This window comes from Phoenix dactylifera, chromosome 12, assembly GCF_051530095.1.
Source record: "Phoenix dactylifera cultivar Ajwa chromosome 12, Ajwa_hap1_PhDact_Kaust_v1.1, whole genome shotgun sequence".
Classification (NCBI taxonomy): Eukaryota; Viridiplantae; Streptophyta; class Magnoliopsida; order Arecales; family Arecaceae; genus Phoenix; species Phoenix dactylifera.
In genome coordinates, this window is record NC_143201.1 from 1145355 (window position 1) to 1172248 (window position 26894).

Below are 26894 nucleotides of genomic sequence, written 5' to 3' on the forward strand. Positions count from 1 at the left end.
TTAGCAAAAATTATATTTATTAAATTAAATTTTAATTAAAATTGTGAAAGTATCTTTTTTATTTCTAAAGTGCAGGTTAACAGATCTCACTGAAAACTAAAATGGGTTGAAATAGAAAAAATAAAATTAGATTTTTTTTACATGTAATTCTTCATAACTATGTAAAATTGTATAAATACTCTCATAAAGTATTATTTGCTTATATACCTTTATCAGTCTTTTTTTTTTACACATCTACCTATCAAGGGTTTTTTAGTTATTTTGAATTTTAAATCGTTAATTTCTTAACGGCATTAGATGGGATTGGCATATATGTAAAAAAAATAAATATATATATATACAAAACAAGTATTTTATAAAGATATATATATATATATATATATATATATATATATATATATATATATATATATATATATATATATATATATATATATATATATATATATATATATATGTAAATTTAAATTTTGAAAGGATATTTATGTAAATTTTAATATTTAGAACAATACTTTACGCAAAAAAAAAAAAAACCCGTTCATGATGAGATAAAAATATCCAGAATAAATAAGCCGTGAGGTTGGATTCGGATATTTGGAGCCCTGATGCCCTTTAAAAAAGAAGAAAGCTGCCCGTTTGGCCAAACTCAAAGCTTGGAGTTTTGAGAGGTGGTTGCTTGGGGTTCCCGACAATTCCGCTGGTGTCTATATATTCCCAGATCGCTCGCTCTTGGATCTCAACTGATCACTATCCATCCCCTCTCTCTCGTCTTCGTTCTTCGTCGTCTCGATTCGGGCATCATTGGGATGGCTTCCACCGCCGAGAAGCTCTCGGGGCTCAGCATCAGCGATGACTGTGCGTCCTGCCCGAACCTTCAGAAGAATCTCGGAATTCTCTCCCCGGATGAGGTCTCGATCTCGTTTCTTTCTTTCTTCTCTCTTTTGTTTGATTTTAGCGACTAACGTGGCTTTCTTGAACATTGGAGTGCGAGATCTTGATTGCACGAGTGTGGTTGTGTTCTTTCTTTCTTTCTTTTCTTTTATATAGCGCCGGAATTCGAACTAAGAACTTTTTTTCTTGTTTGTTTTTGGCCTTGTTTGTGTTCCATTTTGTCGTTTTCAGCGGTATCTTGAGGGAAGTAAGATGATGGAGGTACTGGTTTATTGAGAAGTAAAGGAAGCGAGATCTTGGCCGCATTGGTGTAGTCCAATTGGGATCTTGTGGATTTTAGGGTAGGATCAACTCAAATGGGGATAGACTTCACATCAAGAACCTCTTCTTGTTTTGTATCCCGAGGAAAATAACACGACTACCGTTCTGGTTTTTTATTTACTACTGTTAGAAATCATTTCTTGAAAATTAAAAATGCGAGATCTTTATAATGCCAGTGTGATTTAGTTCGGATTTTTAGGTTTTAGGGTAGGAGTCTACTTAATTTGGCCTTTTTTGAAGAAACAATGTCGGTTCATTTTATTAAATCTCATCAGCTTCAACATTCTCTTAACACATGTTTCCAACTCTCTTTTTTTTTGGTTTGGGAATTAAGGAATAAGAGATCTTGATCACATGAGTCTTTTCAGGCTCAGATTCTTAGATTTCAGGACCGGATTTGACTCGAATGGGGCCAGAATTCATCCCAAGAACTCAACCCCCAAGAACTAAACCCTCTCTATGAACAGAACCTAATTGAGAAAGGCTTATTTGTTTATTTTTTTAATTTTAGGATTGGTTCATAATTTCATACTCACAAAAAAACCACTTTTCTAGTACGATCAAGAAACTTTGTCCGCCTTTTGATGATTTACTTTTTTTTATTTTTATTTTTTTGATTGGTCCATAGCATTGGTAGACATCATGCTCTAGAAATAGCTTCATTGATTTTGATGACGACGATGACAATGATGATGATCATTCTCCATCTCTCAATGCATAATACCTCTTATTCAAGGAGGTCCTGTATTATCTGGCGTCTGTTTAGAATATCTCTTTCATTGATCTTTGAAGTTTTTAGTGTTTGCTAGCTTTTCCAGTCCTGTTTATTTCCTGTTGTTATATTTCCACTTCTTCTTTCCCTTGCTCTGCTCCTTCATGTGCGGTATAGAATTCTCTCCAAAAGGAGATTGTTGGCTTTGCGGAGTATTTATGTTCTCAAAGCAAGCTTCTAATCCATGGTTTCAGTGTCTATACCATTTAAACCATGTCACCAGTCTTTCATTAATTATGATTGAAATGCTTTATTCGCCAGTGCTCTTTTATTGATACTACAACTATGTACTCTGCAAAAACTATCACCATTTTGATGATGCTTCTGCCACAGCTTATCTAGAGTAGCATTTCCACTATCAATTTGAGCTAGAGGGCCTTATGTTACTTCCAGTTCTCAAGGTTCTTTTGCCCCCAAGGGGTAAAAATACTTGATGTTTCACTGAGAGCACACCTCAGACTTGGATCATGCATGCATGTCTCTCAAGTATTTCCATTGCTGATACCATTATCAAGTTCAGCTTTAGGATCTTCACATTAAGGTGAGGCTCTTCAGGGACCGTGTATTCTTTCAATTTGCCACGTTGTCCATTTGACTCTATTATCTCAAGATTTTGCATGCGGTTCTTTCTGCAAGCATTTTTTTTGGTGCTCCTTGTTTTTATATTCTTATCCTGCACATTTTCCAATGTCTCAAAAAAGTGCACTGTCATCTCTTCTGCTTTAGCTTATGTCCCATAATAATTTTGATTAGGCTGGTGATCATATTGATCAACATATTAATTTTGGCTAAAGTTTATTCTCTGGAGCTTCTTTAGTCACATGAGAGTGCAAGAAGCATGATGCTACCTCTTGCTCCTTCTTCAAAGTATCAAGCTATTCTACACCTTTGCAAGCGTTGATAGAGTTCAGCACCTTACCAGTGGCCTTCATTATTCCTAATTCCTTGATGCGGAGGGTCTTAATGGTTAAAGGTTTCATTCAAGTGTCATTCTTGCATTCAAATCATGCTTGCACTCTGCTTTTGCTTGCTAACATTTTGACCTTGTTCCAGATCAGCTATCCTTGACGACACCATCTATTCATCAAAACCTACTTGGCTCAGGAAAAAGTGTAAAGTTCATTATTGTATCATTTCATAAAAACCTGTATCATATGTTTACCTGAAATGCAATGTCATCTAAGTAGGTATTTTTAGTTTATGATATTTATTTTATATTCTATAAATGCTTCTACGTGCTTCAGGGGCCGAATTCCTAGTTTCAAGCTTTATTTTCCTGTTCTTTGATCTGCCCCATTTCCAGTATAGTTAAGTAAAAGTGAGATGCATTTTGATAACCAGTAATTCTTTTATAAGCAGTCAAAACATGAAAATATCAATCTTCAATTTGTTAATCACTTTTATGGTCACAATCAACTATTAAGCGTGTTGTGGACTGAAGGCGATTTATACCTCCAAGAATTTCTGGAACTTTAAAGCAGTTTCTTGGTCTGTTATTTGCTCTAAGTCTGGAAGTTGAGGTATACTACTGTATATAATATTGCTTTTTGCAGGTATAGTGCATTTATGTTATACCTGTATGGTAGTTGTCATGGCCTTAGTTGTTTATACTAAGCTATCGTCTCCATTGATTTTATATTAAACTATCACAACCTCTCCGTGACTTGCATCACAAATTATGGCATATTTTGTTTTTCCAGTTCATATTTTCTATGATTTCTGTCTTTTTGTTTTTTAGAATGCCACTGTTCTTTTCATATATACAGATTTCATTATGAACACTCAGATATTCATGCACTGTTTTATCTAAAGGTACCTTAGTATGATTAGAATGATTTAGTCATCACAGCATGTGCTGCCTAAAACTCAATATTTTTAGGGAAATGCCTGAAAACTCTATCTGCATGTGGAGGTTACTTGTTGTCATAACCTTAATTGTACTGATGGCATTGATCAGATTGTGCTTCCAAATTTCTGATATATATTTGTAATAATTTTTGTTCCTTGATCACCAGGTTGAACTTGCAAAAACGTTGTTGCATGAGGGACAGAGTCATCTTTTTGATCATTGGCCAGACCTAGGTGTCGATGATGACAAAAAGAAGGGTTTCCTCAAACAGGTCTTTTTTTGTAATTTTTTTTTCACAATGTTGCTTCCTTCTGTGAGAATATGCTAATGCTGTAAACTTAAACATAATTTTTAAGATGCATATTTCTTTATCTCTGTGGCATGACTTGTTACATTTTTAAAGTCTGTTTGCATGTAGACTTATTTGATGCTCATACAAGAACATTCGAAGTTTAGAACTCCATGTTTCCTGATTCCTTTTTTAAGGAACTTATGTCATACCATTAGGCAACTTTGAACCACTTTCTTGGGCATGCTGAGCGATTACAAGGGATACAGGGAAATTCATTGACCTGCTAAATCAAAGAGAAATTTTGAAAGGAACATAGCATATTTATTAGGTTCATCAGGTTTAGATTAATGGATTAAATACGGCAGGAAATGAAAGAATTTCTCAGATTGTTTGGTGGCCTTTCTGTTCTTAGTATATGATAACACAGCATGGTTCATATGTTTCAGAAACAGAATTTGATATGATAAATTTAATGGGATGTTTGGAGCATGTAGTTGAAGTTGCACTTTAACTCAAGTTGCATTGCAACTTAAGTTGCAGTAGTTGATTTACAAGGAATTGCATTTCTTGTGTTTGGAAGAGAATTTGGAGAAAAGATGGGCCTCTTTGATGGACATCCGTCAAACACCTTTCTAGTGGATGCAATGTTGAGCACTCAATGTACATGGAAATAAGAGATTTTGGACAAAGAGGTTGGCATCAAAGTCGACGGTGGCGAGGGTCTGGGCATGGACATGGGCACCCATGGGGAGGGACTAGATGGCGGTGCATGCCTGGAGGAGGGTAGAGAAGGTAGAGGAGAGAGGCAGAGTAGGGGGCTAGAGCTGGTGCATGGTGGCGTATAGGTGGAGCAGTTGGGCAGCGACAACAGTGGAGGAGAGGGGGAAGGGAAGAGACTTTTTTTTTTTAACCACGATACCTACTCTAGCGGCTCCGTCTCGCCTTGCACTCATTTTGATTACGAGTTGACCTAAGATAGCCCTACGTTGCAGCCTGGCAAGCAACTCAACTTATGGTGCAATTTAGGTTGTAGGCATCCAAACAAGCAGGTTGGTCTGCACCTGCAACTTGAGCTGCATGTGGCTTTATTTATATGACTCTAAACAACCCCTAAGAGAAGTTTTGATGTACGAATTATATTTCTGTCTATAAGATATTATCTTTAATTTCTATATTCATGCACACTTTTCGTATTTGAACCATGCTTATCAGAAGCTGCCCAAAAAACATGCTAGTATTTTGTGAAACATTAGGGCCCAAAAAAGATTTGACGGTCTGAGCAAAAGCAGAAAATTTAAGTAGAGAAATGAAAGAGAAATTCTTGGAGGATTGTAGCGTTAGGCCTTATCAATTTGGAAGATGTTGTTAGTGGTGAGAACAACCTTATCTCAGCTTCCATGGCTTCTCTTTTTATCTATTAGTTTCATAGTTTCTTTATTGTCCTAGTTCTGAATTTCCAAAATACATCTTGGTGTAGGTTTGTGGTTGGTGTCAGAAGGATGTCATGGAGTAAACATCTCTCATTATGAAAATATAACTGGTTCAAGCCAGCCAAAAATTGTAATATTCTCAGAAAGAATTGTGAAGTCCAAGTGGCATTATTTTCATCAATATAATAACTTCCTTTCACTTTGGTTATGGGACAGCTGAGATGAAGCGTGATTTGCTAGTCTCATTACTAATAACCGAATTTTGTTTCTTTGTTACTTGTCTTTTTGGCCTTGTGTTTTTCTTTTCTACACTATCAGCAATTAAAGCTTGTTCATAATTTATTCATGCCTGTATTGTTAAACTTTGTGTACTTTTCTAGGTTGCTCTTCTTAATTCAAGTTATCCTGGTGGTTTGGTACAATATATTCAAAATGCAAGAAAGCTACTAGCAGATTCAAAGGCTGGGAAAAATCCATATGATGGTTTCACTCCTTCTGTGAGTAAATTTCACCTTCTTGTATTGCAGTCCATGTCTTTGGAGATACATGTAGTCATACTGTTTCCTTTTGCTGTCCACTTTGCTTGCTCTTTTTGCATGTGAAGTAATTTATTCGCATTAAATTGCTTCCATGCAAGCTTAAATGGTCTATGTAGCATTCAGATATTCGATTTAAAGCCAGGATTCTTAATAAGGGACTATCACTATGTATATATGCATCAGTGAACCCTTAACCGAGGTACAAATACTCAAAACAACTTGTAAGTCCTCTAGAGAATAAATTTATCCACATATGTTTGAAATATAGATTTTGATAGCGAGTTCCTATAAGAGTCTGCAAGTCTTATCAGTTTTTTTGTAGTTGATACTATTGCTCGTGGTAGTAAAATATCTGCTCTAACTGGCTACTGGGAAAACACACACTTGATTTTGGAAGAAGCTCCCATTACAGGCATCTTAGACATTTATTTGAAACTTGGCACGCTAGCACATCTTTTCTTGGTTAAGGTGATGTTTCATTTCCATTGAACAATGTGCATATTTCGACATCATTTTGATACATCAATAACTTAAACTGTTCAGTTTTTGCAGTTTCCAGAGCAAGAAAATGGATTAGTTTGATTTAAACAACTTTTAAATAGGCTTATACATTATTCTCAATAAGCCAAATGTAACTCTTAATTGTTATGATTTGTATATCCTGACCTGAATTCTTATAATATTAACTTGCATGTGTTTGGTAAACTATTTTCAGCATGTAACGTATCCAGTAGGTGAAGCTTTTCCTGTTGCATCTCCTTGTCAAATGACTTTTGGATATTAGTGTGTCAAAACCCTGAAATAGTTGATACCGCTGATATTTGAGCAAGTGAAAATATGCTCTGATTAGTGGAAGCATCAAAGTTATTGTTCTTCTTAGGAGTTGTTTCTACTTTCTATAGCTATAGATAATCACTAGGCTGATTCCTGGAAATTCATGATATAGAATGCCAAAAGCAGTCAAACTGAATAGATTGGGTTGTGTTTGCAAGGCAGGAAATAGATGAACTATGAGTTTGGTGGTGAAGAAAGTGCTTTTGCAGGTTCCTTCGGGAGAGGTCCTTACATTTGGTGATGACAGCTTTACCATGTTGGAAGATGCTGGTGTTAGAGAGGTTCACAAGGCTGCATTTGTCCTGGTTGCAGGTGGGCTAGGGGAACGCCTTGGATACAAAGGAATAAAGGTAAGAGTTATATTTCATTCACTGGGCTTGGTCCTGTATTATATTGGGTTAGCAATGTTCCCTCCAACATTTTAGTCTTGTTATTGATTTCATTTTACTTATCAAGGAAAAGTTATGAAATCATGTGTTCATCTAATGCATCGACAATGCCTGATTTTTTTTGGCAGTTGGCTCTTCCTTCAGAAATTACTACAGGCCGATGCTTTCTCCAACATTATATAGAGTCTATTCTGGCTCTACAGGAGGCTAGTTGTAGATTGGCACAAGGTTAGTACAAGTGTTTGATTTTTTCTGTTTTCTTCATGAAACGTGCAAGTATGTTAGAGAACACAATTTTTTATCTTCTATAGTATCTCACATTTATTCTGCTTACCTTTTCACTTCGAGTGATTTCTGGTTTTTTATTTCAATCGTTGGTTTTGCTTTGTTGTTCTGTTAATATGAACAGGATGGTGTTTTCACAAACATGTGATAGCATAGGTTGTTATATGCAAAAAGCTCAACATTTTATTGTTGGACATGGGATGAAAATTAGTCAGACTGCTTCTCCAGAGGGGGGTGGAGGGAGAAATTTTTTGTGAACTAGGGTATTGTGGTGGTCTAAGTATTGAAAGGTGTGAATAGCATAAAAATTTTAGAAGTTGGATGATGAGAAGGATATGTAGAAACTAGTAATAATAATGTCTCTTAACAAGAAAGTTTGACCATAGGCCTATGTCTTGCTCAAGTCCAACGGGAAGTTATATTAGGTAAGTTACAAGCACCAGGTTTAGGCTTGGTGCAAGGTGGAAATACTCGAATTGATCCAGAGCAATACGGCAAGCCTTAGGTTAAAGATATTTATTCAAGCCACAAACTATAAAATAGCCCTAGTACCACAGCTGCTGGAGGGATATGCATGCACAGTGCCTGCATATGTTGGTTTTGTGTGCATGTGAAAGAATATAATGATTGAAAATGAGGGAGAGAGGGTATTACCTATGCGAGACGGGTGCTGAGGGTAGAACGCATTCTGCTTGAGGGGGATTCAGCCACAGTGGTTGATTGGATCCGGATGGAGGGGCCGAGGGGAGGTGATAACCCTCTGTTGAGTGACATCTGGAGGATGGCAGGCGATTGTAGGGCCTTTCAGGCTGTACATGCATACCATGAGGCGAACAGGGCTGCTGACTGGTCGCCTTATTTGCTGCTCAGCATTCCGGCAAGGTCCTTTGGACACACCAGGGGGTCTCTCCTCCATTGCTCTATCATTTCTTGTCTCTTGATTCTGTTGGCTGTACTTATACTAGAGCATTGTAAGCAGCCGTTGTACTAAAAAAAAAAAAAATGGGGGAGAGAGGAGCATACCTAATTTTTGAAAATTATTGTACATGACAAAGCATCTTCTATGTTTCTTTTTCTTTTGCGATCATTTCCTTCTTTCATTGTTGTAGAATTAAAAAAATAGTTCTTTACTAAAAGATGTCTTGAGTAGCAAATAGAGTTTAACTCTGGGTTTTCCAACCTTCTTCATTGCTATTTCTGGTATGCCTTTCTCTCAAGTTACATGAAATGCTGAGTGTGAGCACTGCAAGTGGTTTCTTCTATAGACCGAGCTGATGTATCGTTTCTGTGAGGGAAAGCTTTGCTAAAACATGTACAAAATGTGTGGTATGCATGAAATAGTAAAGACAGAACCATAACATGGTATAGATACAATCATCCTGTTGTTTAAATGATGATGTGACTCAGCACTCCAGTTAAGCTGGCACGCTGCAGTGATGGTGTCATCCAAAACATTTCAGATATGGCCTACATTTGCAATTGCCACCTTGCCTTAACTAATTGCATGGGAATTTTGTTGGTGTGATTTTATTATTCATTTACCAGATCAAGTGGCAAACTGTTCATTACTTGACTATGAAAGTTTGTCATTTGTCTACATCATTACATGAGTCTATCATGAATATTGAATTGAAGATACAAAGTAATTCTAATGTCTAGGTTCTAGATTTGTTTCGACTGATCTCACTATGGTTGTGTGTAGCCTGCAGTGCTTTATCTCCGTCTGACAGCTATTACTTGCAAATAGAAGTATAGAACAGTCTTGACATACCCTTCATTGTTTGTTGACATCAAGTCTGACAACTTCAATTTTTCCCAAACTAACCTATTCGAGTATTTAGTGCTGGATTACCTAAGCGTCGAATATCTTGTGGACTTTTTTTTTTGAAACTTAACATGCTACATTGCTGCGCGATCCTTCTTGGTAGCATTTGCTCGATATGTTCTGATTTGTTTTGAGTAGAAATAAAGGAATTGCAAATACAAGTATCTAAACTTTGTCAAAATCTTTTTCGGGTTATAAGATCTTCATCTTTTAAGAGATACCTAGCTATTGGAAGCCAATATATCCCTGCATTAGCTTGCATTCCTGTCCTTTTGTTAATTATTTTTTGAATTCTTTTTCTTTGATCAGTTATTATCCTCATTTCAGTTTGGTGCTTACATATATGGATTTGCTGTTTTTTAATATTTGTTATAAATTTTATGCATTCCATATATGAAATATTTTGTTTTATTTTTTCTTACAGTCATTTATTGACTTTGAAAATAGGATCTGTGGTGCAATCATGTCTCATTATTCTTTTAGCTCACCTTTCCAATTGATGACAATGCTACTGGTCTTATAGGTCAATGTCAAGCTGAGATTCCTTTGGTGATAATGACATCAGATGACACTCATGCACCAACTGTAAAGCTTTTGGAATCAAATTCTCATTTTGGAATGAAGCCTTCACAAGTGAAACTTCTTAAACAGGTGCTTATCAGGCAAATATCATGCTTGATTCTGAATTTGTTTCTGGTGGTGTAAGCTTCAGAATGCTAAACATCGACTGTTTTGGACATGCATTTCAGGAAAAAGTGGCATGCTTAGATGATAATGATGCAAGGCTTGCATTAGATCTAAATGACAAATACAAAATTCAGGTGATTTTGTATGTGATATGCATGTTTTTTCTGCAATTCACTCGGCCCTAGGAAAACATGAAGTCTTACCATTATATAATTTCTTCTGGAGGCTAGAGAATGTGGGGAACTTCAATACTTCCTTTACTAATTTGTGTTTGGTGGACAGACAAAGCCTCATGGGCATGGCGATGTACATGCACTTCTTTATTCCAGTGGTCTACTTAATGAATGGTACATAACATTTGTGTAATCACAATCTGATGATGCATTCTATTACATATCTTGTGTTCTATACCTGCTTCTTAAATTTGGACTACTTTAATGTTACCGATCTTGACAAACTATTGCAGTCATGCTGCATTAGATGATCCTTCCTGCTCTCCCCTCTTCAACATTGAAGGATGAGTTTATGCATGTTGATGATGCCTTTAAAATGTTTTCCTTTCCTCAGGCAGAATGCAGGTCGAAAATGGGTTTTGTTTTTCCAGGACACCAATGGATTACTCTTTAAGGTTTCATTCATTGCACAGTTTGGCTTCCTAGATTACTCTTGTTGAACAGTCTTGTTACCTCAAGCTGGAGAAATTTAATATGATTTCATTCTTTTCTTTTTGTGTTGTTTATATAGGCAATACCAGCTGCATTGGGTGTAAGTTCCACCAAGGGGTACCATGTTAATTCTCTTGCTGTTCCTCGGAAAGCAAAAGAAGCTATTGGAGGAATAACCAAGCTTACTCATACCGATGGTAAAACAATGATGGCGTCCTGTGCCTCTTATTTTGGCTATATAAATTGAACTTTTTTCTAAAAAATGGTTTTTAATGAGAATGGACACATGTCTGAAAATGTATTTTCATTTCCTTTGCAATATGAAAATATTACAAATATCGAAATTTGTGATCTGCTCACTAACATGAAAATATAGGATCTGCCCACTTCCTGAAATGTTGTTATTTGAGCACTGAAGAATAGGATTTAGATGCAGTGGGATAATTAGCTTGGATGATGCTTGCTAAGCCACTTTGACTTTTTGATTCGTAGATATGAGTGTTGCGTGTGAGGATTCTATCTTATTGTAGTTGTATATGTTAGACTTCCTGTCATTGGTACACACTTGCACTCATTGCTTGACTTCCTGCATATTTGAATTTCATGATATCTTAACATAGGATCATTGTAAAAGCCTTGTTCATCATTATTAGACCCTCCATACATCTGATCCAACAATACTCAATGATAAATTGCAGAGCATCTTGGCTAAAGACTACAGTTGTAAAAATCCTGAAGTGCTTGTGGTTCTCCAAAGTTAGATATGACATGACTAGGGATGGCAACGGGTCAGGTATGGGTTGGGTAGGCCATCGCTCGTACCTGCCCTGTAATTGAGTTGGGGCGGGGCAGCGCGGGTAAAGTTAAATAGGCATGTTAGATGGGGCGGGTCAGGTAAAGTTTAAAAAATCATTTTTTTTGTTTCGAGGAGGGGATTTCTGAAGAGATATATATATATATATATATATATATATATATATATATCTATTTGGGTGGGGTTTGGGGCGGGTTTTACCATTATCCGTACTCGCCCTAGATCCATTGCGGGTCGGGTAAAACCCACCCCATTCGCGTCGTTTTGGGTCAAGTGCTTGATGAGGTGGAGGAAATTGTCATCTCTAGACGTGACTCTTCTTGAATCTTGGCACTTGAGAATAGAGAAGTTTGATGATGTCAGACTGAAATCTCAGTATTAGGCATAAAATTCTACAGTTTCTTAGGAACGGATTCTGTCTTGCAAGTATTTACACTGCAAACATGCTTATCAAAGTGAGAATGTTAAGATAAATGTGTGGTAAAACTAAGAATGTAAGAGTGAGAAAAGAGTATTATTAGAGGATTTGTAGGAGTTATGCAAATAGAGGATAAAGTGATGGACAAGCTTCTACAATGCTCGGTGAGTTTCGATTCTAGATGGCTAAGATTTAGGATTTGTATTTTAAGTTGTGAGGATGTCAAGTTTATGAGCTGTCCTTCACTGGCTGTGTGCAATGATCGTAGGATTGCTGCTTCCCCAATCGTTGTCCAAGCACATTAGTGATCCTACCTGAGTGTTACTAAAATCTTCTTTGTAGTCTACAAGTTATCATGATGTGGGCATACATCTTCATGCAAACAATACTTCTTTATATTCCATTTAGCTACATAAAGGTTTTTTATAGTTATAGCCTATCTAGAGATCAAAATTCTGCATGGTCTGATTTTGAGTATCCCCACCCCCTAATATGCATAATTTGTTGTAAAGACTCGGGACTCCCCCAAAAAGGCTAGGCGAAAGGTATTATTTGAGTTCTCTAGTTTTGTGTAAGTATGATCTCCCTAGCGAACAACCAATGTGGGACTAAACACATGTTCGCACGGGTGCTCACATTATGGAAAAGAGTAAATTACAAAAATCTTTCTAAGATTAGGGGTAACTTATATTACCACCCAATAGTATGAAAAACCTACGCTTACCTCCTTATGGTTTATTTTTATCTAATACTTTAATCCATAATTTAATAGAACGTTGGTCAAACCGTTAGCTTTTAATAGGACCTAAATGCCACGTCAGATTTTTTTTGAAAATGACTAAAAAACCTTACGTGACATTAACAACCACTTAAGGATGAAAGAAAATGTATGTATTATCCTCCTCACTCAGGGGCAATTTTGACTTTTCACATGAGGCAATAACACCGTTAATTTAACTGGTTGTAAGTGGAGGTTATAAACTATTAGGTGTAAGTATAATAAACGTAAATCTCAGAGGGATTTTTGTAATAAACTATACGAAAAAAATTATCCAATAGGATTTTCTATCTGATACATTATTCTATAATGGTTTTGTTGTCATCTTAGCAGTATATAATTATGGGAGTACCATAACCATTTAAAATTGAAAGTTTTGTCCAATAAAAATTTCTTTCAGATACGTTGTCATCTTAGTATGGTATAGTTATGGGACATCTAGGTATGATAATTCTATGTAATCTGAATTTAATTGCTCGCTCTCTCTCCTCCCCTCTCTTTCTCTTTTCTTTTGACAATTGGACTGGATGCTGTACAAAAGAGGTTTTTGTTACGATCCAAACTGATACAATTAGATAGTTTGTCCCATTGAGCTGCACCCTCTCACCACCTTGTCGGTGAGGATGCATGTACCACTTTAAAACAAATTTAAGGGATTTGTGAAGACACTCCTCTGGTCTAAAATATATATTTTCCTTGGTTTGATTCTCTTGGTTTTAGTGGGTTAATCAATCCACTGAATAAGTCAATCTTGAATTTCTAACCTCTCTATTCACTTTAAATCTGGAATAAGGAAGATAGATGATTACAATTTCTTATTCTAATAATTATACTTCTTTATCTATCTCTTTTGTGGAGACACAAAAATTGTTAAACTATCAAAATGGGAGACTGTAATTAACTGTCCAGTTTAATTGCATGTAGAGAATTGCTGCCCCTAATCCCCTAGTCCAGTTCATGAAATGCCATGCAGTTGAACATGTCATTTCATTTGCCGAATAAGCCGTCTGTCTGACAATTTGTAAACTCACCCAGACCATACAGCGATCAGACTGAATCTACCACCAGTTTTGGTCTAACCAAATCCAACTGTTCAGTCTGGTTAAGTCCTTAAAGTAGTGATCTAGACCATAACTTATTGTTTGAAAATGCCTTCAAGAAGAGCTTTTACATGGTCCGCTACCCCAAATATAAAAAACTCTTGCAGTTTCACATATTTCCATCATTCCCTGTACCATCTGATTTTGACACCCACACTTTAAATGAACTTGACAAGGGGGAGGTAGCTGCAGTGAGAAAAGGAGAGGGTTGGTGGGGGTAGGGGGTAGAAACATCCTCTATAGTTATGGATTACCTCCATGTGACAGTTGTGAGATTCTGCTCTGCTTATTTATCTTTGATTAGGTTTGATGCCTGCTTTTAGATTTTGACAGGGGAAGCAAAGCCAGTTATTTTGTGGTGGATAATGTAAGGACATGGTTTAAGTTATCTTCTTGATGTAAATAAGGATTTATTTGTGAATAAATATTATAAATACAAATGGTTGTACAGTCCACGCATGAATATGAGACTAGGCCCCTATGCTTTTTCTAGAGTATCATAAAACTTGGAGCATGTTAGTGTATATTATTGATTATGGAAGCTATTCACAGCTATTGCCTTCATATCATTATCCTTGAAAGAAAATTAAACTCTCTCTCTCTCTCTCTCTCTACATGATATGATGTATATTTGAATTAAATAACCCATTTAGATTCTTTTTAAAGCTAAAGTATGATGAGAGGCCCCAGTATCTTCTGTTTTCTTCTATGGTGCATGAAGAAACTATTTTCTTCTCTTCTTACTTACTGAATTGTGAATTGGATTTAGGAAGGACCATGGTTATCAATGTGGAGTACAATCAACTTGACCCATTACTCCGAGCAACTGGGCATGCTGATGGAGATGTGAATTGCGAAACAGGATTTTCTCCCTTCCCTGGGAACATAAATCAGGTATTCTGATGTACTCACAGCATTTTATGAATATTCTTTTTTTGATGTAGAGTTTGCTTTCCCAATCATGCTGTCTATGGAAAAATGATAACAAATTGATTTGCACAACATTAAATATAAAATTTCTGCAAGTTGACATGGTCACTCAGCAAGTTATCTGCATGGGTCAGACTGTCTTTTGATTGTTCTAGGTTTTTTTTTTGACTCAATTAAGCAAGGCTAGTCACTAAATTTTCCAATGTTGTGTTGTTGTGCGTGATGGTTATGAATTATAGTGGAAAATTCTATATTTTCGGAAATGATAAACGAGGGTCACACTGGCACCAACATATAGCTAGTATTCTGAAGTTTTGATTGGGGACTGATATTCATTGGCCCATCACACTTTTGCCCATAGGTAGTCATTTTGAATAACCATATCTCTACTTGGTTAACTTGAAAGGAATATGTGAATACATGTGCTTACAGAAAGTTGGCATTATTGTTGATAAATAGCTTAATTTTATAGCTGGATCTTCTTAGTGCTTGTATGGCATATGTCCGGGGTTCCTTGTTTACCCAGTATTCAAGATTTTATTTATTTAACTGAATGTACAAACCAAGAACGGTGATGCCCAGTGGTCAGCAGGGACATTCAACCTAAATATCCTTGCCCAAATTTGCTGGTGATTACAAACTAGCTTAAGTTTTCTGATGATGCGACTGCATATATGGTTATCATGCTACCCTTGAAGTATAGCTGTAAGGCATATTTGTGTTCTTTCCAAACTTGAGATTTCAAAGTTTGCACCTTATAATTGGTTAAAGATAAAATTGTGTTTGCACTAGTTGACTTGAACATATGCAGAGGTTTACAATTTTACCTCTTGTGTATAGGAGTTACTGAACTTTAACTACGAAAGTGGTATTATACAGTAATAAGATACGTGAATAGGATCAGTCATCCAATGAAATGAAGATAGATTGGAATGATGGATGGTGGGACCTTTGTTGTAAATTTAAGTGATGAATGTAAGATCTAGGCTTGAGTTGTTTGAGAGAGATGATGGAGGATTAAAAAACACTCTGAAAAATATGGAACAGATAAAGGTCAAATTGAGTTGCACCAGTAGTTTAGCAAATGAATATTTTATTATCATTTGATTAAGGGACAGTGACAGCAGGATTTATAAATGCAATTTCCAAGTTAATGTTGCAATTGTGAACTTGGCATATGATTTACTTGATCAGCTCACTATTTATATTTTTGCCTAATGCTTTAGTCAACTTCACTATTTGATAAAGCTGTACTTAGACATGGCATACTCTCATGTCGGTGCGTTTGATGCAAACTTTATGGTCTATAGAGGTTGAGAGTGTGTTCTCTCCCATCATAGAATGTATGAAAATTGGATATGTAAGTCCTATTAAATAATAGAGTCAGATATACATGTTGTTCTCAAACACGGTGTTGCTAGGTACAGAAATCTCAAGTCCAGAATATAATCAATGGTTTTTACCTTGAAGTTTTATGTTTTCAGAATTTCAAAGATTTCAGTCTAAACTCACTTGTAAGATTTCTGGGAATCTTTTGAAATCTTCATATTTTCTACTTCTAATGGAGAATTTTGTGGTGAATTGCCTGGACTGGTTATTTTTTTACCTTTAGGGCATCTCAGTATGTAGGTTATGAAGTGGATTCTGATCATTTTTTGGATGATAAATACAATTCAAAGTTGTCATGATTGATGTAAAGTAGGAGTTGGGAATTTTAACTTAACATGATTTACCTAATGGAAGAAATTTATTATCATTTGCGCTCATTAAATAACTGTCAACATCTAAATCATTCTTTGACAGCAAATGGATCACCAGTAATTCGGCTTAAAATGTAATTGATGGTTTTTCTCATAATTTTTTTATGGTTCCAAGAATGGTTTACAATGTGGCATTGCCCGATGCATATATCTTCATCCATCTAACTATGAAGGCTTTTGTAGTTTAGTTAGGTGTATTAACATCAACAACAGAATGATATAGTCATATATTTCTTCTGCAGTTGATTTTGGAACTTGGACCGTACACCGAGGAGCTTACAAAAACACGAGGTGCCATTGCAGAGTTTGTTAACCCTAAGTAATGCCCCACTTTTTGTTATGTTCGTGTTGGTTCAAATTATATGTTGGTTCAAATCTTTCCTTTTTTCTTATGCTAAAAATTGACTTTAAAGTGTATTCATATTTGTTATATTAATGTGGTGTTATACTGATTCCTATTGATGACAACGTTGCACCATGAACTCTTGCAATATATTACTACTCCATCAATGAATGTGACCGTGACTATAGTTATGGTTGAGAAGACTTCTCAACTTTGTGGGATTGTCTGTAGAACTTCTTTTATAAGATCTATCCAATAATGGCTGCCTGTTTTATTGGCACGAGCCTTCTTAACTTCTTCTTTGCAACTTTTATACGGACTGTTAGGTTCTTTTATGTTCTTGTTTGTTCCTTCAATATATAGCGCTCATTAATGTGCCCTGACATATCACATGCCCTAGGTGAATCTTCCTAACTCGAACTGAGCTTTGTTTTGTTGCATAAATAATTTTAGTGTGAAAGCCAAATAACACTTCAGAAGAGTGCTGTAAGGCTAGAAATTGGCTGACTGCAGCTGTCAAGTTTTGAGTGACTAGGTATTGAGTGTTTGGAATGCCAACACCATCTAGAGATCGTGCCAACCAGACCTTCAACTTGGATGAACTTTCAGTTTATGAGGTAGATAAATAGTAGATCAACTGTCAGAAAGCTAACTTGAGAAAATCTAAAATTCAACATTTGAAAGTACAAAGAGACATGACAAATGATGCTTATGCATATGGTGGTTAGAGTTAAACCTTACTGTACCAGTGTAGTTGATACCTGATGGCGCCATGATGATTAGGTATCTTATTTTTGTCATTATACATCACATCAGAGGGAGATCAGACATGAAATGTTTTGTGTTCCTTCTGGTCATTATGATACACTAGATGATTCACCTCATCACTTGAGTCAAGGGAATGAAGAGGACAATGAGATGCTTCAATCAAATGGTGGAGATGGTTGTGATGCTTTGATCTTTGCTAGTCACTTCGATGCATGCCTGATGGCGTTCTGTACCAAGCTATGGAGATAATATAAATTGTGAAGACAGCCATCACATCATCTACTTTGTAGGGCAATGGCCCAATTTATGTACTGGGTATTATGATTAGTCATGATATTGGTATATGCTGCAACAAAAGAATGTAGTATATCATTATTACATGCAATGCATGCTTGGACATCTGCAAGAATGGCAGAAAATTACAGTGGGTTGCTTTTAGCGAAGGTTAGGAGATGCGGAATTGAATAACTTCATCTCTACACTGATCGTTTCAGTGTGTGGTACTTTTTTATAGTTTTATAGCATAAGAGGGTGCAAATAGCATTAGAAGGACAGAGTAAACAGACGCACACATGCACTCTTCATTTTTGTATATTAAATTTGAGTTAGATGACTACATACTTTGTGCTCCTTTGTTGCTTCAGATACAAGGATTCTAGCAAGACAGCATTTAAATCCTCAACTCGATTGGAATGTATGATGCAAGATTATCCAAAAACCCTAGCACCATCAGCAAAAGTTGGATTTACAGTAAGTAGAAGCTACGTGAACATTTCTTCCCATTTTAAAGATTGTTTAATACTTGATGTGTTTGTCACATTTTTGACATTAATTCTGAGAACATGCTTTCCAATTTGTAGCAGATGTTTGATGTCTGCAATTAAGATATTGTACAAAATCTTGAAGCAAATTTTGATGATTAGGATGGTCTTTTACTTCTGTGATTGATTGAGATCTTTTGATGTGCCTTTCTGGTCATTCATTGCATTATTGTATGTCTCTTGCATGTTTGGTTCATTGAGAAGATTGAAGGTGTTTTTTAAGTTTAGAAAGGCTAGATAACCTGTCAAGGCTGCATGTTGAACCTTTATTTATGAAATCATTTATCATTTGCTTGTGTTAGGTTAAACTTATGTCACTTGAGTTGGGTTGTGCCTAAGTGAACCATGAACCTTTTATTGGGTCATGGGCCCCTCATAGATAAGTGCTCTGCTGTGCCTAGTGCTATCTTACATATACGTCCTGGTAAAGTAACATGGCCCTTTTTCGTCACATCATTTGTGGGGACCCCCATCTGATAATTGGGCTTCTGTTGCTCATATTTCTAAGAATTTTCACATGGATGTTGTATAATGTGACAAAAAGGTTGTTTTTACCTGCTAACTTTAGGCAGGTGTGGTTAATAGTAAGTTCTTTCTATTGTGGATTGTTGTTCATGTAAGCAAATCCATAGTGTTTTATTGCTTGGAAATCTTTGCACCTCCAGTTGTCATATTTTTTTCTGCCTGAAAAACAAAGCGAAACCTTATCAATGAAAGGTGTGGCAATTGGATTGGTGGGGTGATCCATCCCACCTGATGTTGATGGTGTAGCACACCGGACTTCTTTAGTTAAATTCACCATGTAGTTTGAGTGTTTGTTGGGAGCATGCTAACTTTGATAGCTTTGAGTCTGAGTTTGAGCATACCACTAAGTGCAGGGGCAGAGCTAGGGTTTTCATCTAGGGTGGGCAACATCTCTATTTCATGTATGATTATCCTTTGGAAGGCAGTAAGATTCTTTAACCATTTCCGGTCGCATTTGTCAAGATAGAAGCCTCTTTTATGATTTTTTTTTTGTGCAATACAATTAAAAAGAACATCTAAATCACCAATCTTATGGTGCCAAATAAAAGGAAACTGCCAATAGATAATGGAATAAGACAAAGAAGACTAGATCTCTTTCCTTTTCTTCTTTTGATAACCTGGAATACAAATATGTTTTAATACCAAAAGTTTAAGGTAATTCCATAATTGAGAAACTTAATAAAAGTGATAGTGATTTAAATTGCAAAAGTACTTTATCTTTGTACATTATCCTCATTCCACAATCAAATGCCACCAGGACAGCTCATACAAAGATCTAGTTTTAGCACAATAATGAAATAAAAATTAACAAATAACAACTCACCCTCTCAAGTCTACTTGTGTGCTCCAAACATGTGCTAACTTTTCATTCTAGATTCCCAAGAGTAGGAAAAGAGAGGACGGTAGCACTGATCGCTTTTGGATCTCATGGGAAGGGAGAGATAGAGGATGCAGGCATGCATGGATTAGAGAGAGAGAGAGAGATTTTCTGAAGCATTAGTGGTGGGCCATGGATTTTCGTAACTCTCATGGACCCCTTATATCCAAAGACGCAGATAAATTACAATGTTTTTAAGTTAAATAATGCTTTAGAGCCTTTACAGAAAAGCCCCGAAAATGCTAACATCTGAAAAGGGAGGGAGTTAGTAGATAATTTCGCAACCCATCTGTGAGTGGATTAAGTGGATTATTGTTTGGGCTTCTTTTTGGATTTATTTTGAGTTTTTAGTAGCAGAGAGCAGGGAAGAGAAATGAAAGCTGAAGAATAAACCAACATAAATATGTGAGAAACAGAGAGGGATGGCCCAGGAGGAGGGCCATGTGGCCATCTGGAAAGTGTAGTTGGAGGTGAGGGGGGTGGCCATGTGGATAGTGCAATGCGGGGAGGGAATGGGGGGGCACATACTGTTACAAGAGGGATTGATGTTCTCTTGACATAGGCGTCACATGGGATTTTTGCGGACCAGGGAGAGCCATGGCCCACCCTCATGTCCGCTTGGCTCCTTCTCTGATTAAGTGACATCAATCATAGGTTTTAAGTGATTTTAGATATCTTAAATCTATATGGAACTTCCTAGCAAGGAAATTTCCTTTAGTTGGAGAATTCCTTTATAGAAAAAAGAATAAACTATTATTTTGACATAATAAGAAGGTAAAGCAGCTACTCCCGAACTAGTAGCAAGACTTGATTAAAGTTGATCAGTTATGGGTCCTTATTCCTTTCATGGTAATGAAATTAATATGTTCCAATATTAATATGTTCTTTTTATATTTTGTAAAAGTATTTGATTTATGAAATATGACTTTATGGTATATTCTATACGAACCCATCATTTTCATCGTCTTTGTCTCTTGTTTTTTTCCTTTATTTCTTTTCCTTATATTTTTTTTCAAATTGTTATCGTACCTATATGTGATCCAACATTGAACCGAGGTAACAACGCTTGCAGTATATACTATGGTATGTCGTACCGGCCCGAACCGAGTGGTACAAGGCATTCTGTACTGTACTGGTTCGGTATCGGTATCGGTATCCGGTACGAGTGGTGTACCGACACTCGGTATGCCAAAAAAACTCCGTGCCATACTGTACCGATATTGTGCTAGTGTAGCGCCGGTACAAGGTCCGGTACCAAGACGAGGAACCTTGGTATATACTCATCTTCTTTGTCTCTTTCACAAGAAGTGGCAAAGTTTACAAGATAGTAGAACTCTCTGAACTGAATTTGATCTTATGTATCAAAAGATGCCTAAGCAATAGTTGGTGCAATCCAAATAAAAAATTAACTTGCTCAAAATGATGAGAGAAAATTGGAGATGCTCTCTGTAGCTATTATATTGTAGGTCAGGCTTATATCGCTGTTTTTGACTCTTCTAGTTGTTTGAGTCATTTGGTAGTTTTTAAGTTTACTAGGATATCAAGTCTAATTTTAGGTGATAACTTCACAATGACTATGAAGTTATGGGCATTATAAAAACATTAAAATTAGGTTATGTCAGCATGCTTATACATAGTTTGTGCTTAAAGCAACCAAGTTATCAGTATAGGTTTTTCAGTATCATATAATGGATTGATCTCTTTTTCATCTTTTACTTTATATGTTCTTTTCCTTTCTCTCCACTTGCTTATCATACTACAAGTGTATAAGCACTCTTCTTTACCCCAAAAATGATGCTTATGATTTTTAGTATAGATCTAAATATCTGTTTTCTGTTATCATTTTGAATCAAACAATTTCTGAATTTCTGTCAATTTTTTTTGTTTTGTAAGGTAATAGATACATGGCTTGGATATGCACCTGTGAAGAATAACCCTGAAGAGGCTGCTAAGGTACATGTTTTCTGAAATTTGCCAAAGTTACCCTCTTCTGTTCTTCACTTTACCAACTTGCAGATTTACCATTTAATGAGTCAGAATTACTCTGTCTCAACAATTTAAATGTGTTTTAGAAGGTGCTTCTGACACTATGTTGATACTCTGAGGTTAAGCACATTGAGTATCTTGTTTTATCAGTTTATAGAGCTTGTTGGATTGAATAGGATGCAACTTTTTAAGTCTGCTGTCCCCATGGTCAGATGAAATCCTGTTATGATATGACAAACTCTATGTATGTCCTCAGAAAGCTTCCTAATGGAAGTTTTGTTGATATTTCAACTAATTTTCACTCTGATGAAATTCTATACATTATTTAGTAAGGATTTAGATGCTGGTAAAGTACTGGCCTGGACCATAAAGTACGTGCTTGGATATATTATCTGTACGTTGGCCTATAGGTATATGTCAATTATGCTTGGCACAAAATGATACCTAATGTTATGTGCCATGTCAATCAAATACCGGCATAGTTGTACTTAGTATAGCTCTATTGCATGTGAAGTCCATGCCACTTGGTGCAATTCAATGTTAGCCCTTGTTTTTTGATATAAGCCCCTGGCACATGATTGGTATGACTGGAGATTGTACAAAATGATGCCTTACCGTTGTGGTCCAGGACTGCCACAGGTATGGTATGCAATACTTAGCTCTTTATTTTGCTGGTTTTCTTTGCAAAACCCACCATCTGTTTTATGCATATTATATTGTGTGGCAGAATTGGTGGAAAGATCCAACTCAATTGTTGGCATATGTGTAACCAAACTTGATGTGATGTTAAACAACTAGCTGTATCTCCTGAAGGTGAGATCAACTTTTCAGATCGAAGGTCTACCTGAGTATGTTTGATGGCCTACTCTTGACCTAAAGGCAACTTGGGCAAGAGGGGAATTGCTGTTAACATGGAGGAATGGTTACTGGGAAGGAAATCCAGCGTTATTGTGTAATTTGATTTATTCCTTGTATGAGGTTTTCCTAGACTTGGAAAGGTCTATATGGGGAGGGAAAAAGCCAATGGCCCAATGTTAAACAAGGGAACTGCATGCAGCAATCGATATGCAGGCAGAAATTGTTGGTTAAGGAGCTTTCTTGAAAATAATACTGATTGATGCCATGGAAACAGCTGCCAAACCACCACCGCCTCCCCCGAACAAAGCCCAAGCAAAAAAAAAAGGTCCAAAAGTTATACTTATTTTAATCTAGGTGTCAAATATGGATATTCTAGAAAAGTAATGGTGCTTTATTTTCTAGAAGTACTGGCATGCATGCCTTTGTGCTTGTGAGAAGAAGATATGACAACTCATGTTACTTAGTATCAGTGAATTGTAAATATGTATTTACATGTGGATGATCAATTTACTGCTCCACTTGTCTTTTTAGGCCTGAATAAACACTATAATCTACTCATATTTTCATTCATTTGAATAGATTTTGACTCTTTCTCTTTTTTCAATCTATTCAGTTCAAGGTTTCATAGTAATCTAGATGTGCTTTTTGATTGTAGGTACCGAAGGGAAATCCATACCACAGTGCAACTTCTGGAGAAATGGCTATATATAGGGCAAATAGCCTCATTTTGAGAAAGGTGGATACATTTTTCTTATGCAATGAGTTACCTTAGGCATGCATTTTACTGATGTTCTAGATCAATCCGCATATGTCTGTATACAATTCAAAGCAGTAAGTGCATACTTTTGTTATTTCTAACTGTTAGTCATATATGCAACAGTATATAGAAAAAAAGCGTAATCTCATTATTTTATTTCAGATTGTGAATTATATACATGTTTGCTTGAAAAAAATAGCGCTCTCTCTCATTTCCATATTTATATGCTTTTTGTATATCTGTTGTATTCAATCACTACATGAGAGTTCAGGCAGAAATTGCCTTTTATCATATTTAGGAGTGTCCTCCCAACCACCCAAATATAATATAATACACACACACACACACATATACACATACATATATAGGATATGTTGTATTCTTGCAGTTTCTTTTTCTCAACTTGGAATAGAGCCCATCCATCGGCCTGAGGCTACTGTCGCATGGTTACAAATATTCTATGTGAGATTAGAAGACCCTCAGTTGATTTTCACTTGTTGGATGGGATTGTTACATGTAGAGCTACAAGATGGTACTTTTTAATTATGATATGGATCCGAATTGCTGCTAGAATCACACCAGCTGCTGTTGTCTGCCTATTGCTGAGCACTTCTATTTGGATCAATGTTCTAAATCATTGCAATTTAGGCACCTTAAATTCAACAAGTAATTGTCACCAGAATTATTGTTTATAAATAATCTCTGCCCAATGGTTGCTACATGTCTCTCACAACCATCAAATCTCATGTTAGTCATTTTCCAGGCTGGAGCTTCTCTGACATGCTCCACCATCATCAGAGACCTGATGTAGTAGCAACGGTTCTTAGAGTTGTCTCTTCAGGTCTCAAGGGTTTGGCTTGTCCAATTAGCAGCAGGTCACAAGCTCCTCCTTTAGCCTCTATGCGATCTTGAAATGCTTTAAATTTTAATAGAGAAGCTTCAGGGCCTTCAGTTTTTTGTTTTCCAAATTTTGCTAGGCATTCACAGGGTTGGCATCTCAAGGTAAGTTATGAGATCTAAGCATTTTAGACTGTCGGATATCACCACTTTGTGCTCTGTAGTATCAAATGCCAGCAGACTATTCAGAGGGAATCATGTCCTCTTGTGGTAGCACTTACAAAATTCTGATGTGAACAAGGAAATCAGCTTCCTTGTTGTTTCAAGATCTCAAACACTAAATATTTGCTGGACAAAGAATAGCTTTTGAAGCTCTGAATAATTCATTCCAACCATCATTCTTGGGATCATCTGTAAAACAAAGGTGATTCATTGGTATTTTGTGAGGTAACTTCGATTTGGAGTGAGGGGAGTTGCAAAACTGATCATGGTATTGTTAGGATTGCTAATTATATTGTTTGTCCTTTTGAACATGGAACGGAAGCTTGGTGATCCTAATGAGTTTTTTATATGCTTCTCAGGCTGGCATTCAGATAGCGGACCCTATGATTGATGCATTCAATGGACAAGAGGTGGAAGTTTGGCCACGCATTACATGGAGCCCTAAGTGGGCATTAACATATGCAGATGTGAAGAGAAAGGTTAGCGAGGGAAGCTCTATATCCCAGAAATCTACCATGGTCATCAATGGCCAAAATGTCTTCCTTGATGGTCTCTCTTTGGATGGTACTCTTGTTGTGAATGCCGTTGATGAAGCTGAGGTATCGGACCAATATTCCTTTTAAATAATTACTCATGAACGATTAGCTGCTGAGATCAGCACTAGCATGATTTTTATTATTTTTGTTTATATTGCTGCCTAAAAATGGGTAATGTTGTGTACATCAGATCCAGATCCCGCAATGGTAGGAGGCTCATCCACTGAGCTGCCTCTTTTATTTTATTTTTGCCTAAGCTAATTCTTTTATTGGTAAAGGTGACCAAAATTAGAATAAGGAAATATTAACAGCCCGTACCAAGCTTTGACATGAGTTTTTTTTCCTTATTTTTCTATGAAAGAAATATTATCTAGAGAGCGTTGGAATAGAAACCTTACCTGTATTAATTTCTTTTAGGTGAAAGTTACTGGCCGTATTCAAAACAATGGCTGGGCGCTCAAGCATGTCGATTACAAGGACAGCTCCATTCCTGAGGAAATACGGATTAGAGGTTTTAAAATCGACAAGGTTGAACAGCTAGAGATGAGCTACAGCGAGCCAGGGAAGTTCTGCTGCAGTTCATGAATGAGCATTTCATGATGCTAGATTGCAACAAATTTGATTCGTATTATGGTGAAATAAGTAGATTAATCTTACTGGGGCTTCGAATATTTTTTCTTACCTTAACAATAAGATGTGAATAGCTCTTCTATTGCATTTATGCTCTGTACTTTGATAGTATGTTACTTTTACCATGTTTACTGCTTGCTCATTCAATTTTCGCTAGAATAATCAAGGGGTGCAGAACAAGTTGTATAATCGCTTGCTCCTACAGAGGCTCTTTGTTTTGTTCCAGGAAGTGTACGGATACACCTTTGAAAAGAATAAATCATGTCTATCAGGATCTCAATGGTGTTTTATATATTGGCAAAAGCAAGGAGATCATTAGCGACTACTATAAAAAAAAAATGATTTCCTGGTAATGTTGATGTATTTTGTCATGACAGTGGGTTAATCAGGTGTAAAAAGATGAGACCACTGATTCAGATGGCATGTCCTAGGTCCTTATCACTGCAGCAGAAGTCACCTTGTTTTTTCCCCCCTCTTTTCTACCTTGTACCCAGCCCACCCTTTGAGGGCTGACTCCAACCTGAATCCTGGCCCTTTTGGTACGCCCCCTGGCGCGCTCTCTCTCTCTCTCTCTCTCTCTCTCTCTCTCTCTCTATATATATATATATATATATATATGTTCTGTGGGTGTATCTATGTATATATAGAGTTACATTTAAATGAATCTTTACTTGGATCTAATTAGATATAGATCAGACAAAGCAAGTCTCTCACTAATAATTTAAGCTATTGAATGTGATTTATTATATCTAAATTATTTATACAATAAAAATTATAAAAATTAGAAATTCTTAGCTTGCATCAAAAAATATGAATTGTTTCATGATTGTCTAATTTTTTTATCACTTGATGTAAAGGTTAGAAATCTTGAAATTTCATGACTTTTAATGTGTAAGATGTTTAGAGATAGTAGATTATATCCAATAGTTTGGATTATGGATGTGGGATCTCTATTGTTTGATTTAGATCCGATAGAATTTGAGTGGAGATTTACTCGAGTGTAGCTATATATCTATCAAAAGTAAGCTAGATTGCGCCTATTTCTACGTAGAATGTAACAACATCAAGATCCATATGTAAACATAGTGTCTATTTACATATATTCAAATGAACCTTTCTAATAATAAGAATGTGAATTACCTTATTTTCATACGG

The 26894-nt window shown here is 36.2% G+C and overlaps 1 protein-coding gene across 5 annotated transcripts; it reads left to right on the forward strand.

The window, feature by feature from the left end:
* Positions 1–516: 516 nt before the first annotated feature.
* Positions 517–26019, forward strand: USP (UDP-sugar pyrophosphorylase). 5 transcript variants are annotated; one of them, XM_088708152.2, is made up of 18 exons: positions 597–908; positions 3038–3096; positions 4000–4104; positions 5936–6052; positions 7138–7278; positions 7446–7545; positions 9951–10078; positions 10177–10248; positions 10397–10461; positions 10682–10742; positions 10859–10976; positions 14659–14783; positions 16822–16898; positions 18335–18440; positions 21807–21866; positions 23413–23493; positions 24933–25172; positions 25527–26019. In XM_088708152.2, the coding sequence occupies exons 5-18, from the start codon at positions 7183–7185 to the stop codon at positions 25692–25694; spliced, it is 1497 nt and encodes a 498-aa protein (XP_088564278.2). In that variant the 5' UTR covers positions 597–908; positions 3038–3096; positions 4000–4104; positions 5936–6052; positions 7138–7182; the 3' UTR covers positions 25695–26019. The 5 variants fall into 5 exon arrangements, with proteins under 5 accessions (XP_008798136.3, XP_088564278.2, XP_089782641.1 ...); XM_089926515.1 differs by having other exon boundaries at positions 643–908; positions 7091–7278; XM_008799914.5 differs by lacking the exon at positions 3038–3096 and having other exon boundaries at positions 517–908.
* Positions 26020–26894: the final 875 nt, after the last annotated feature.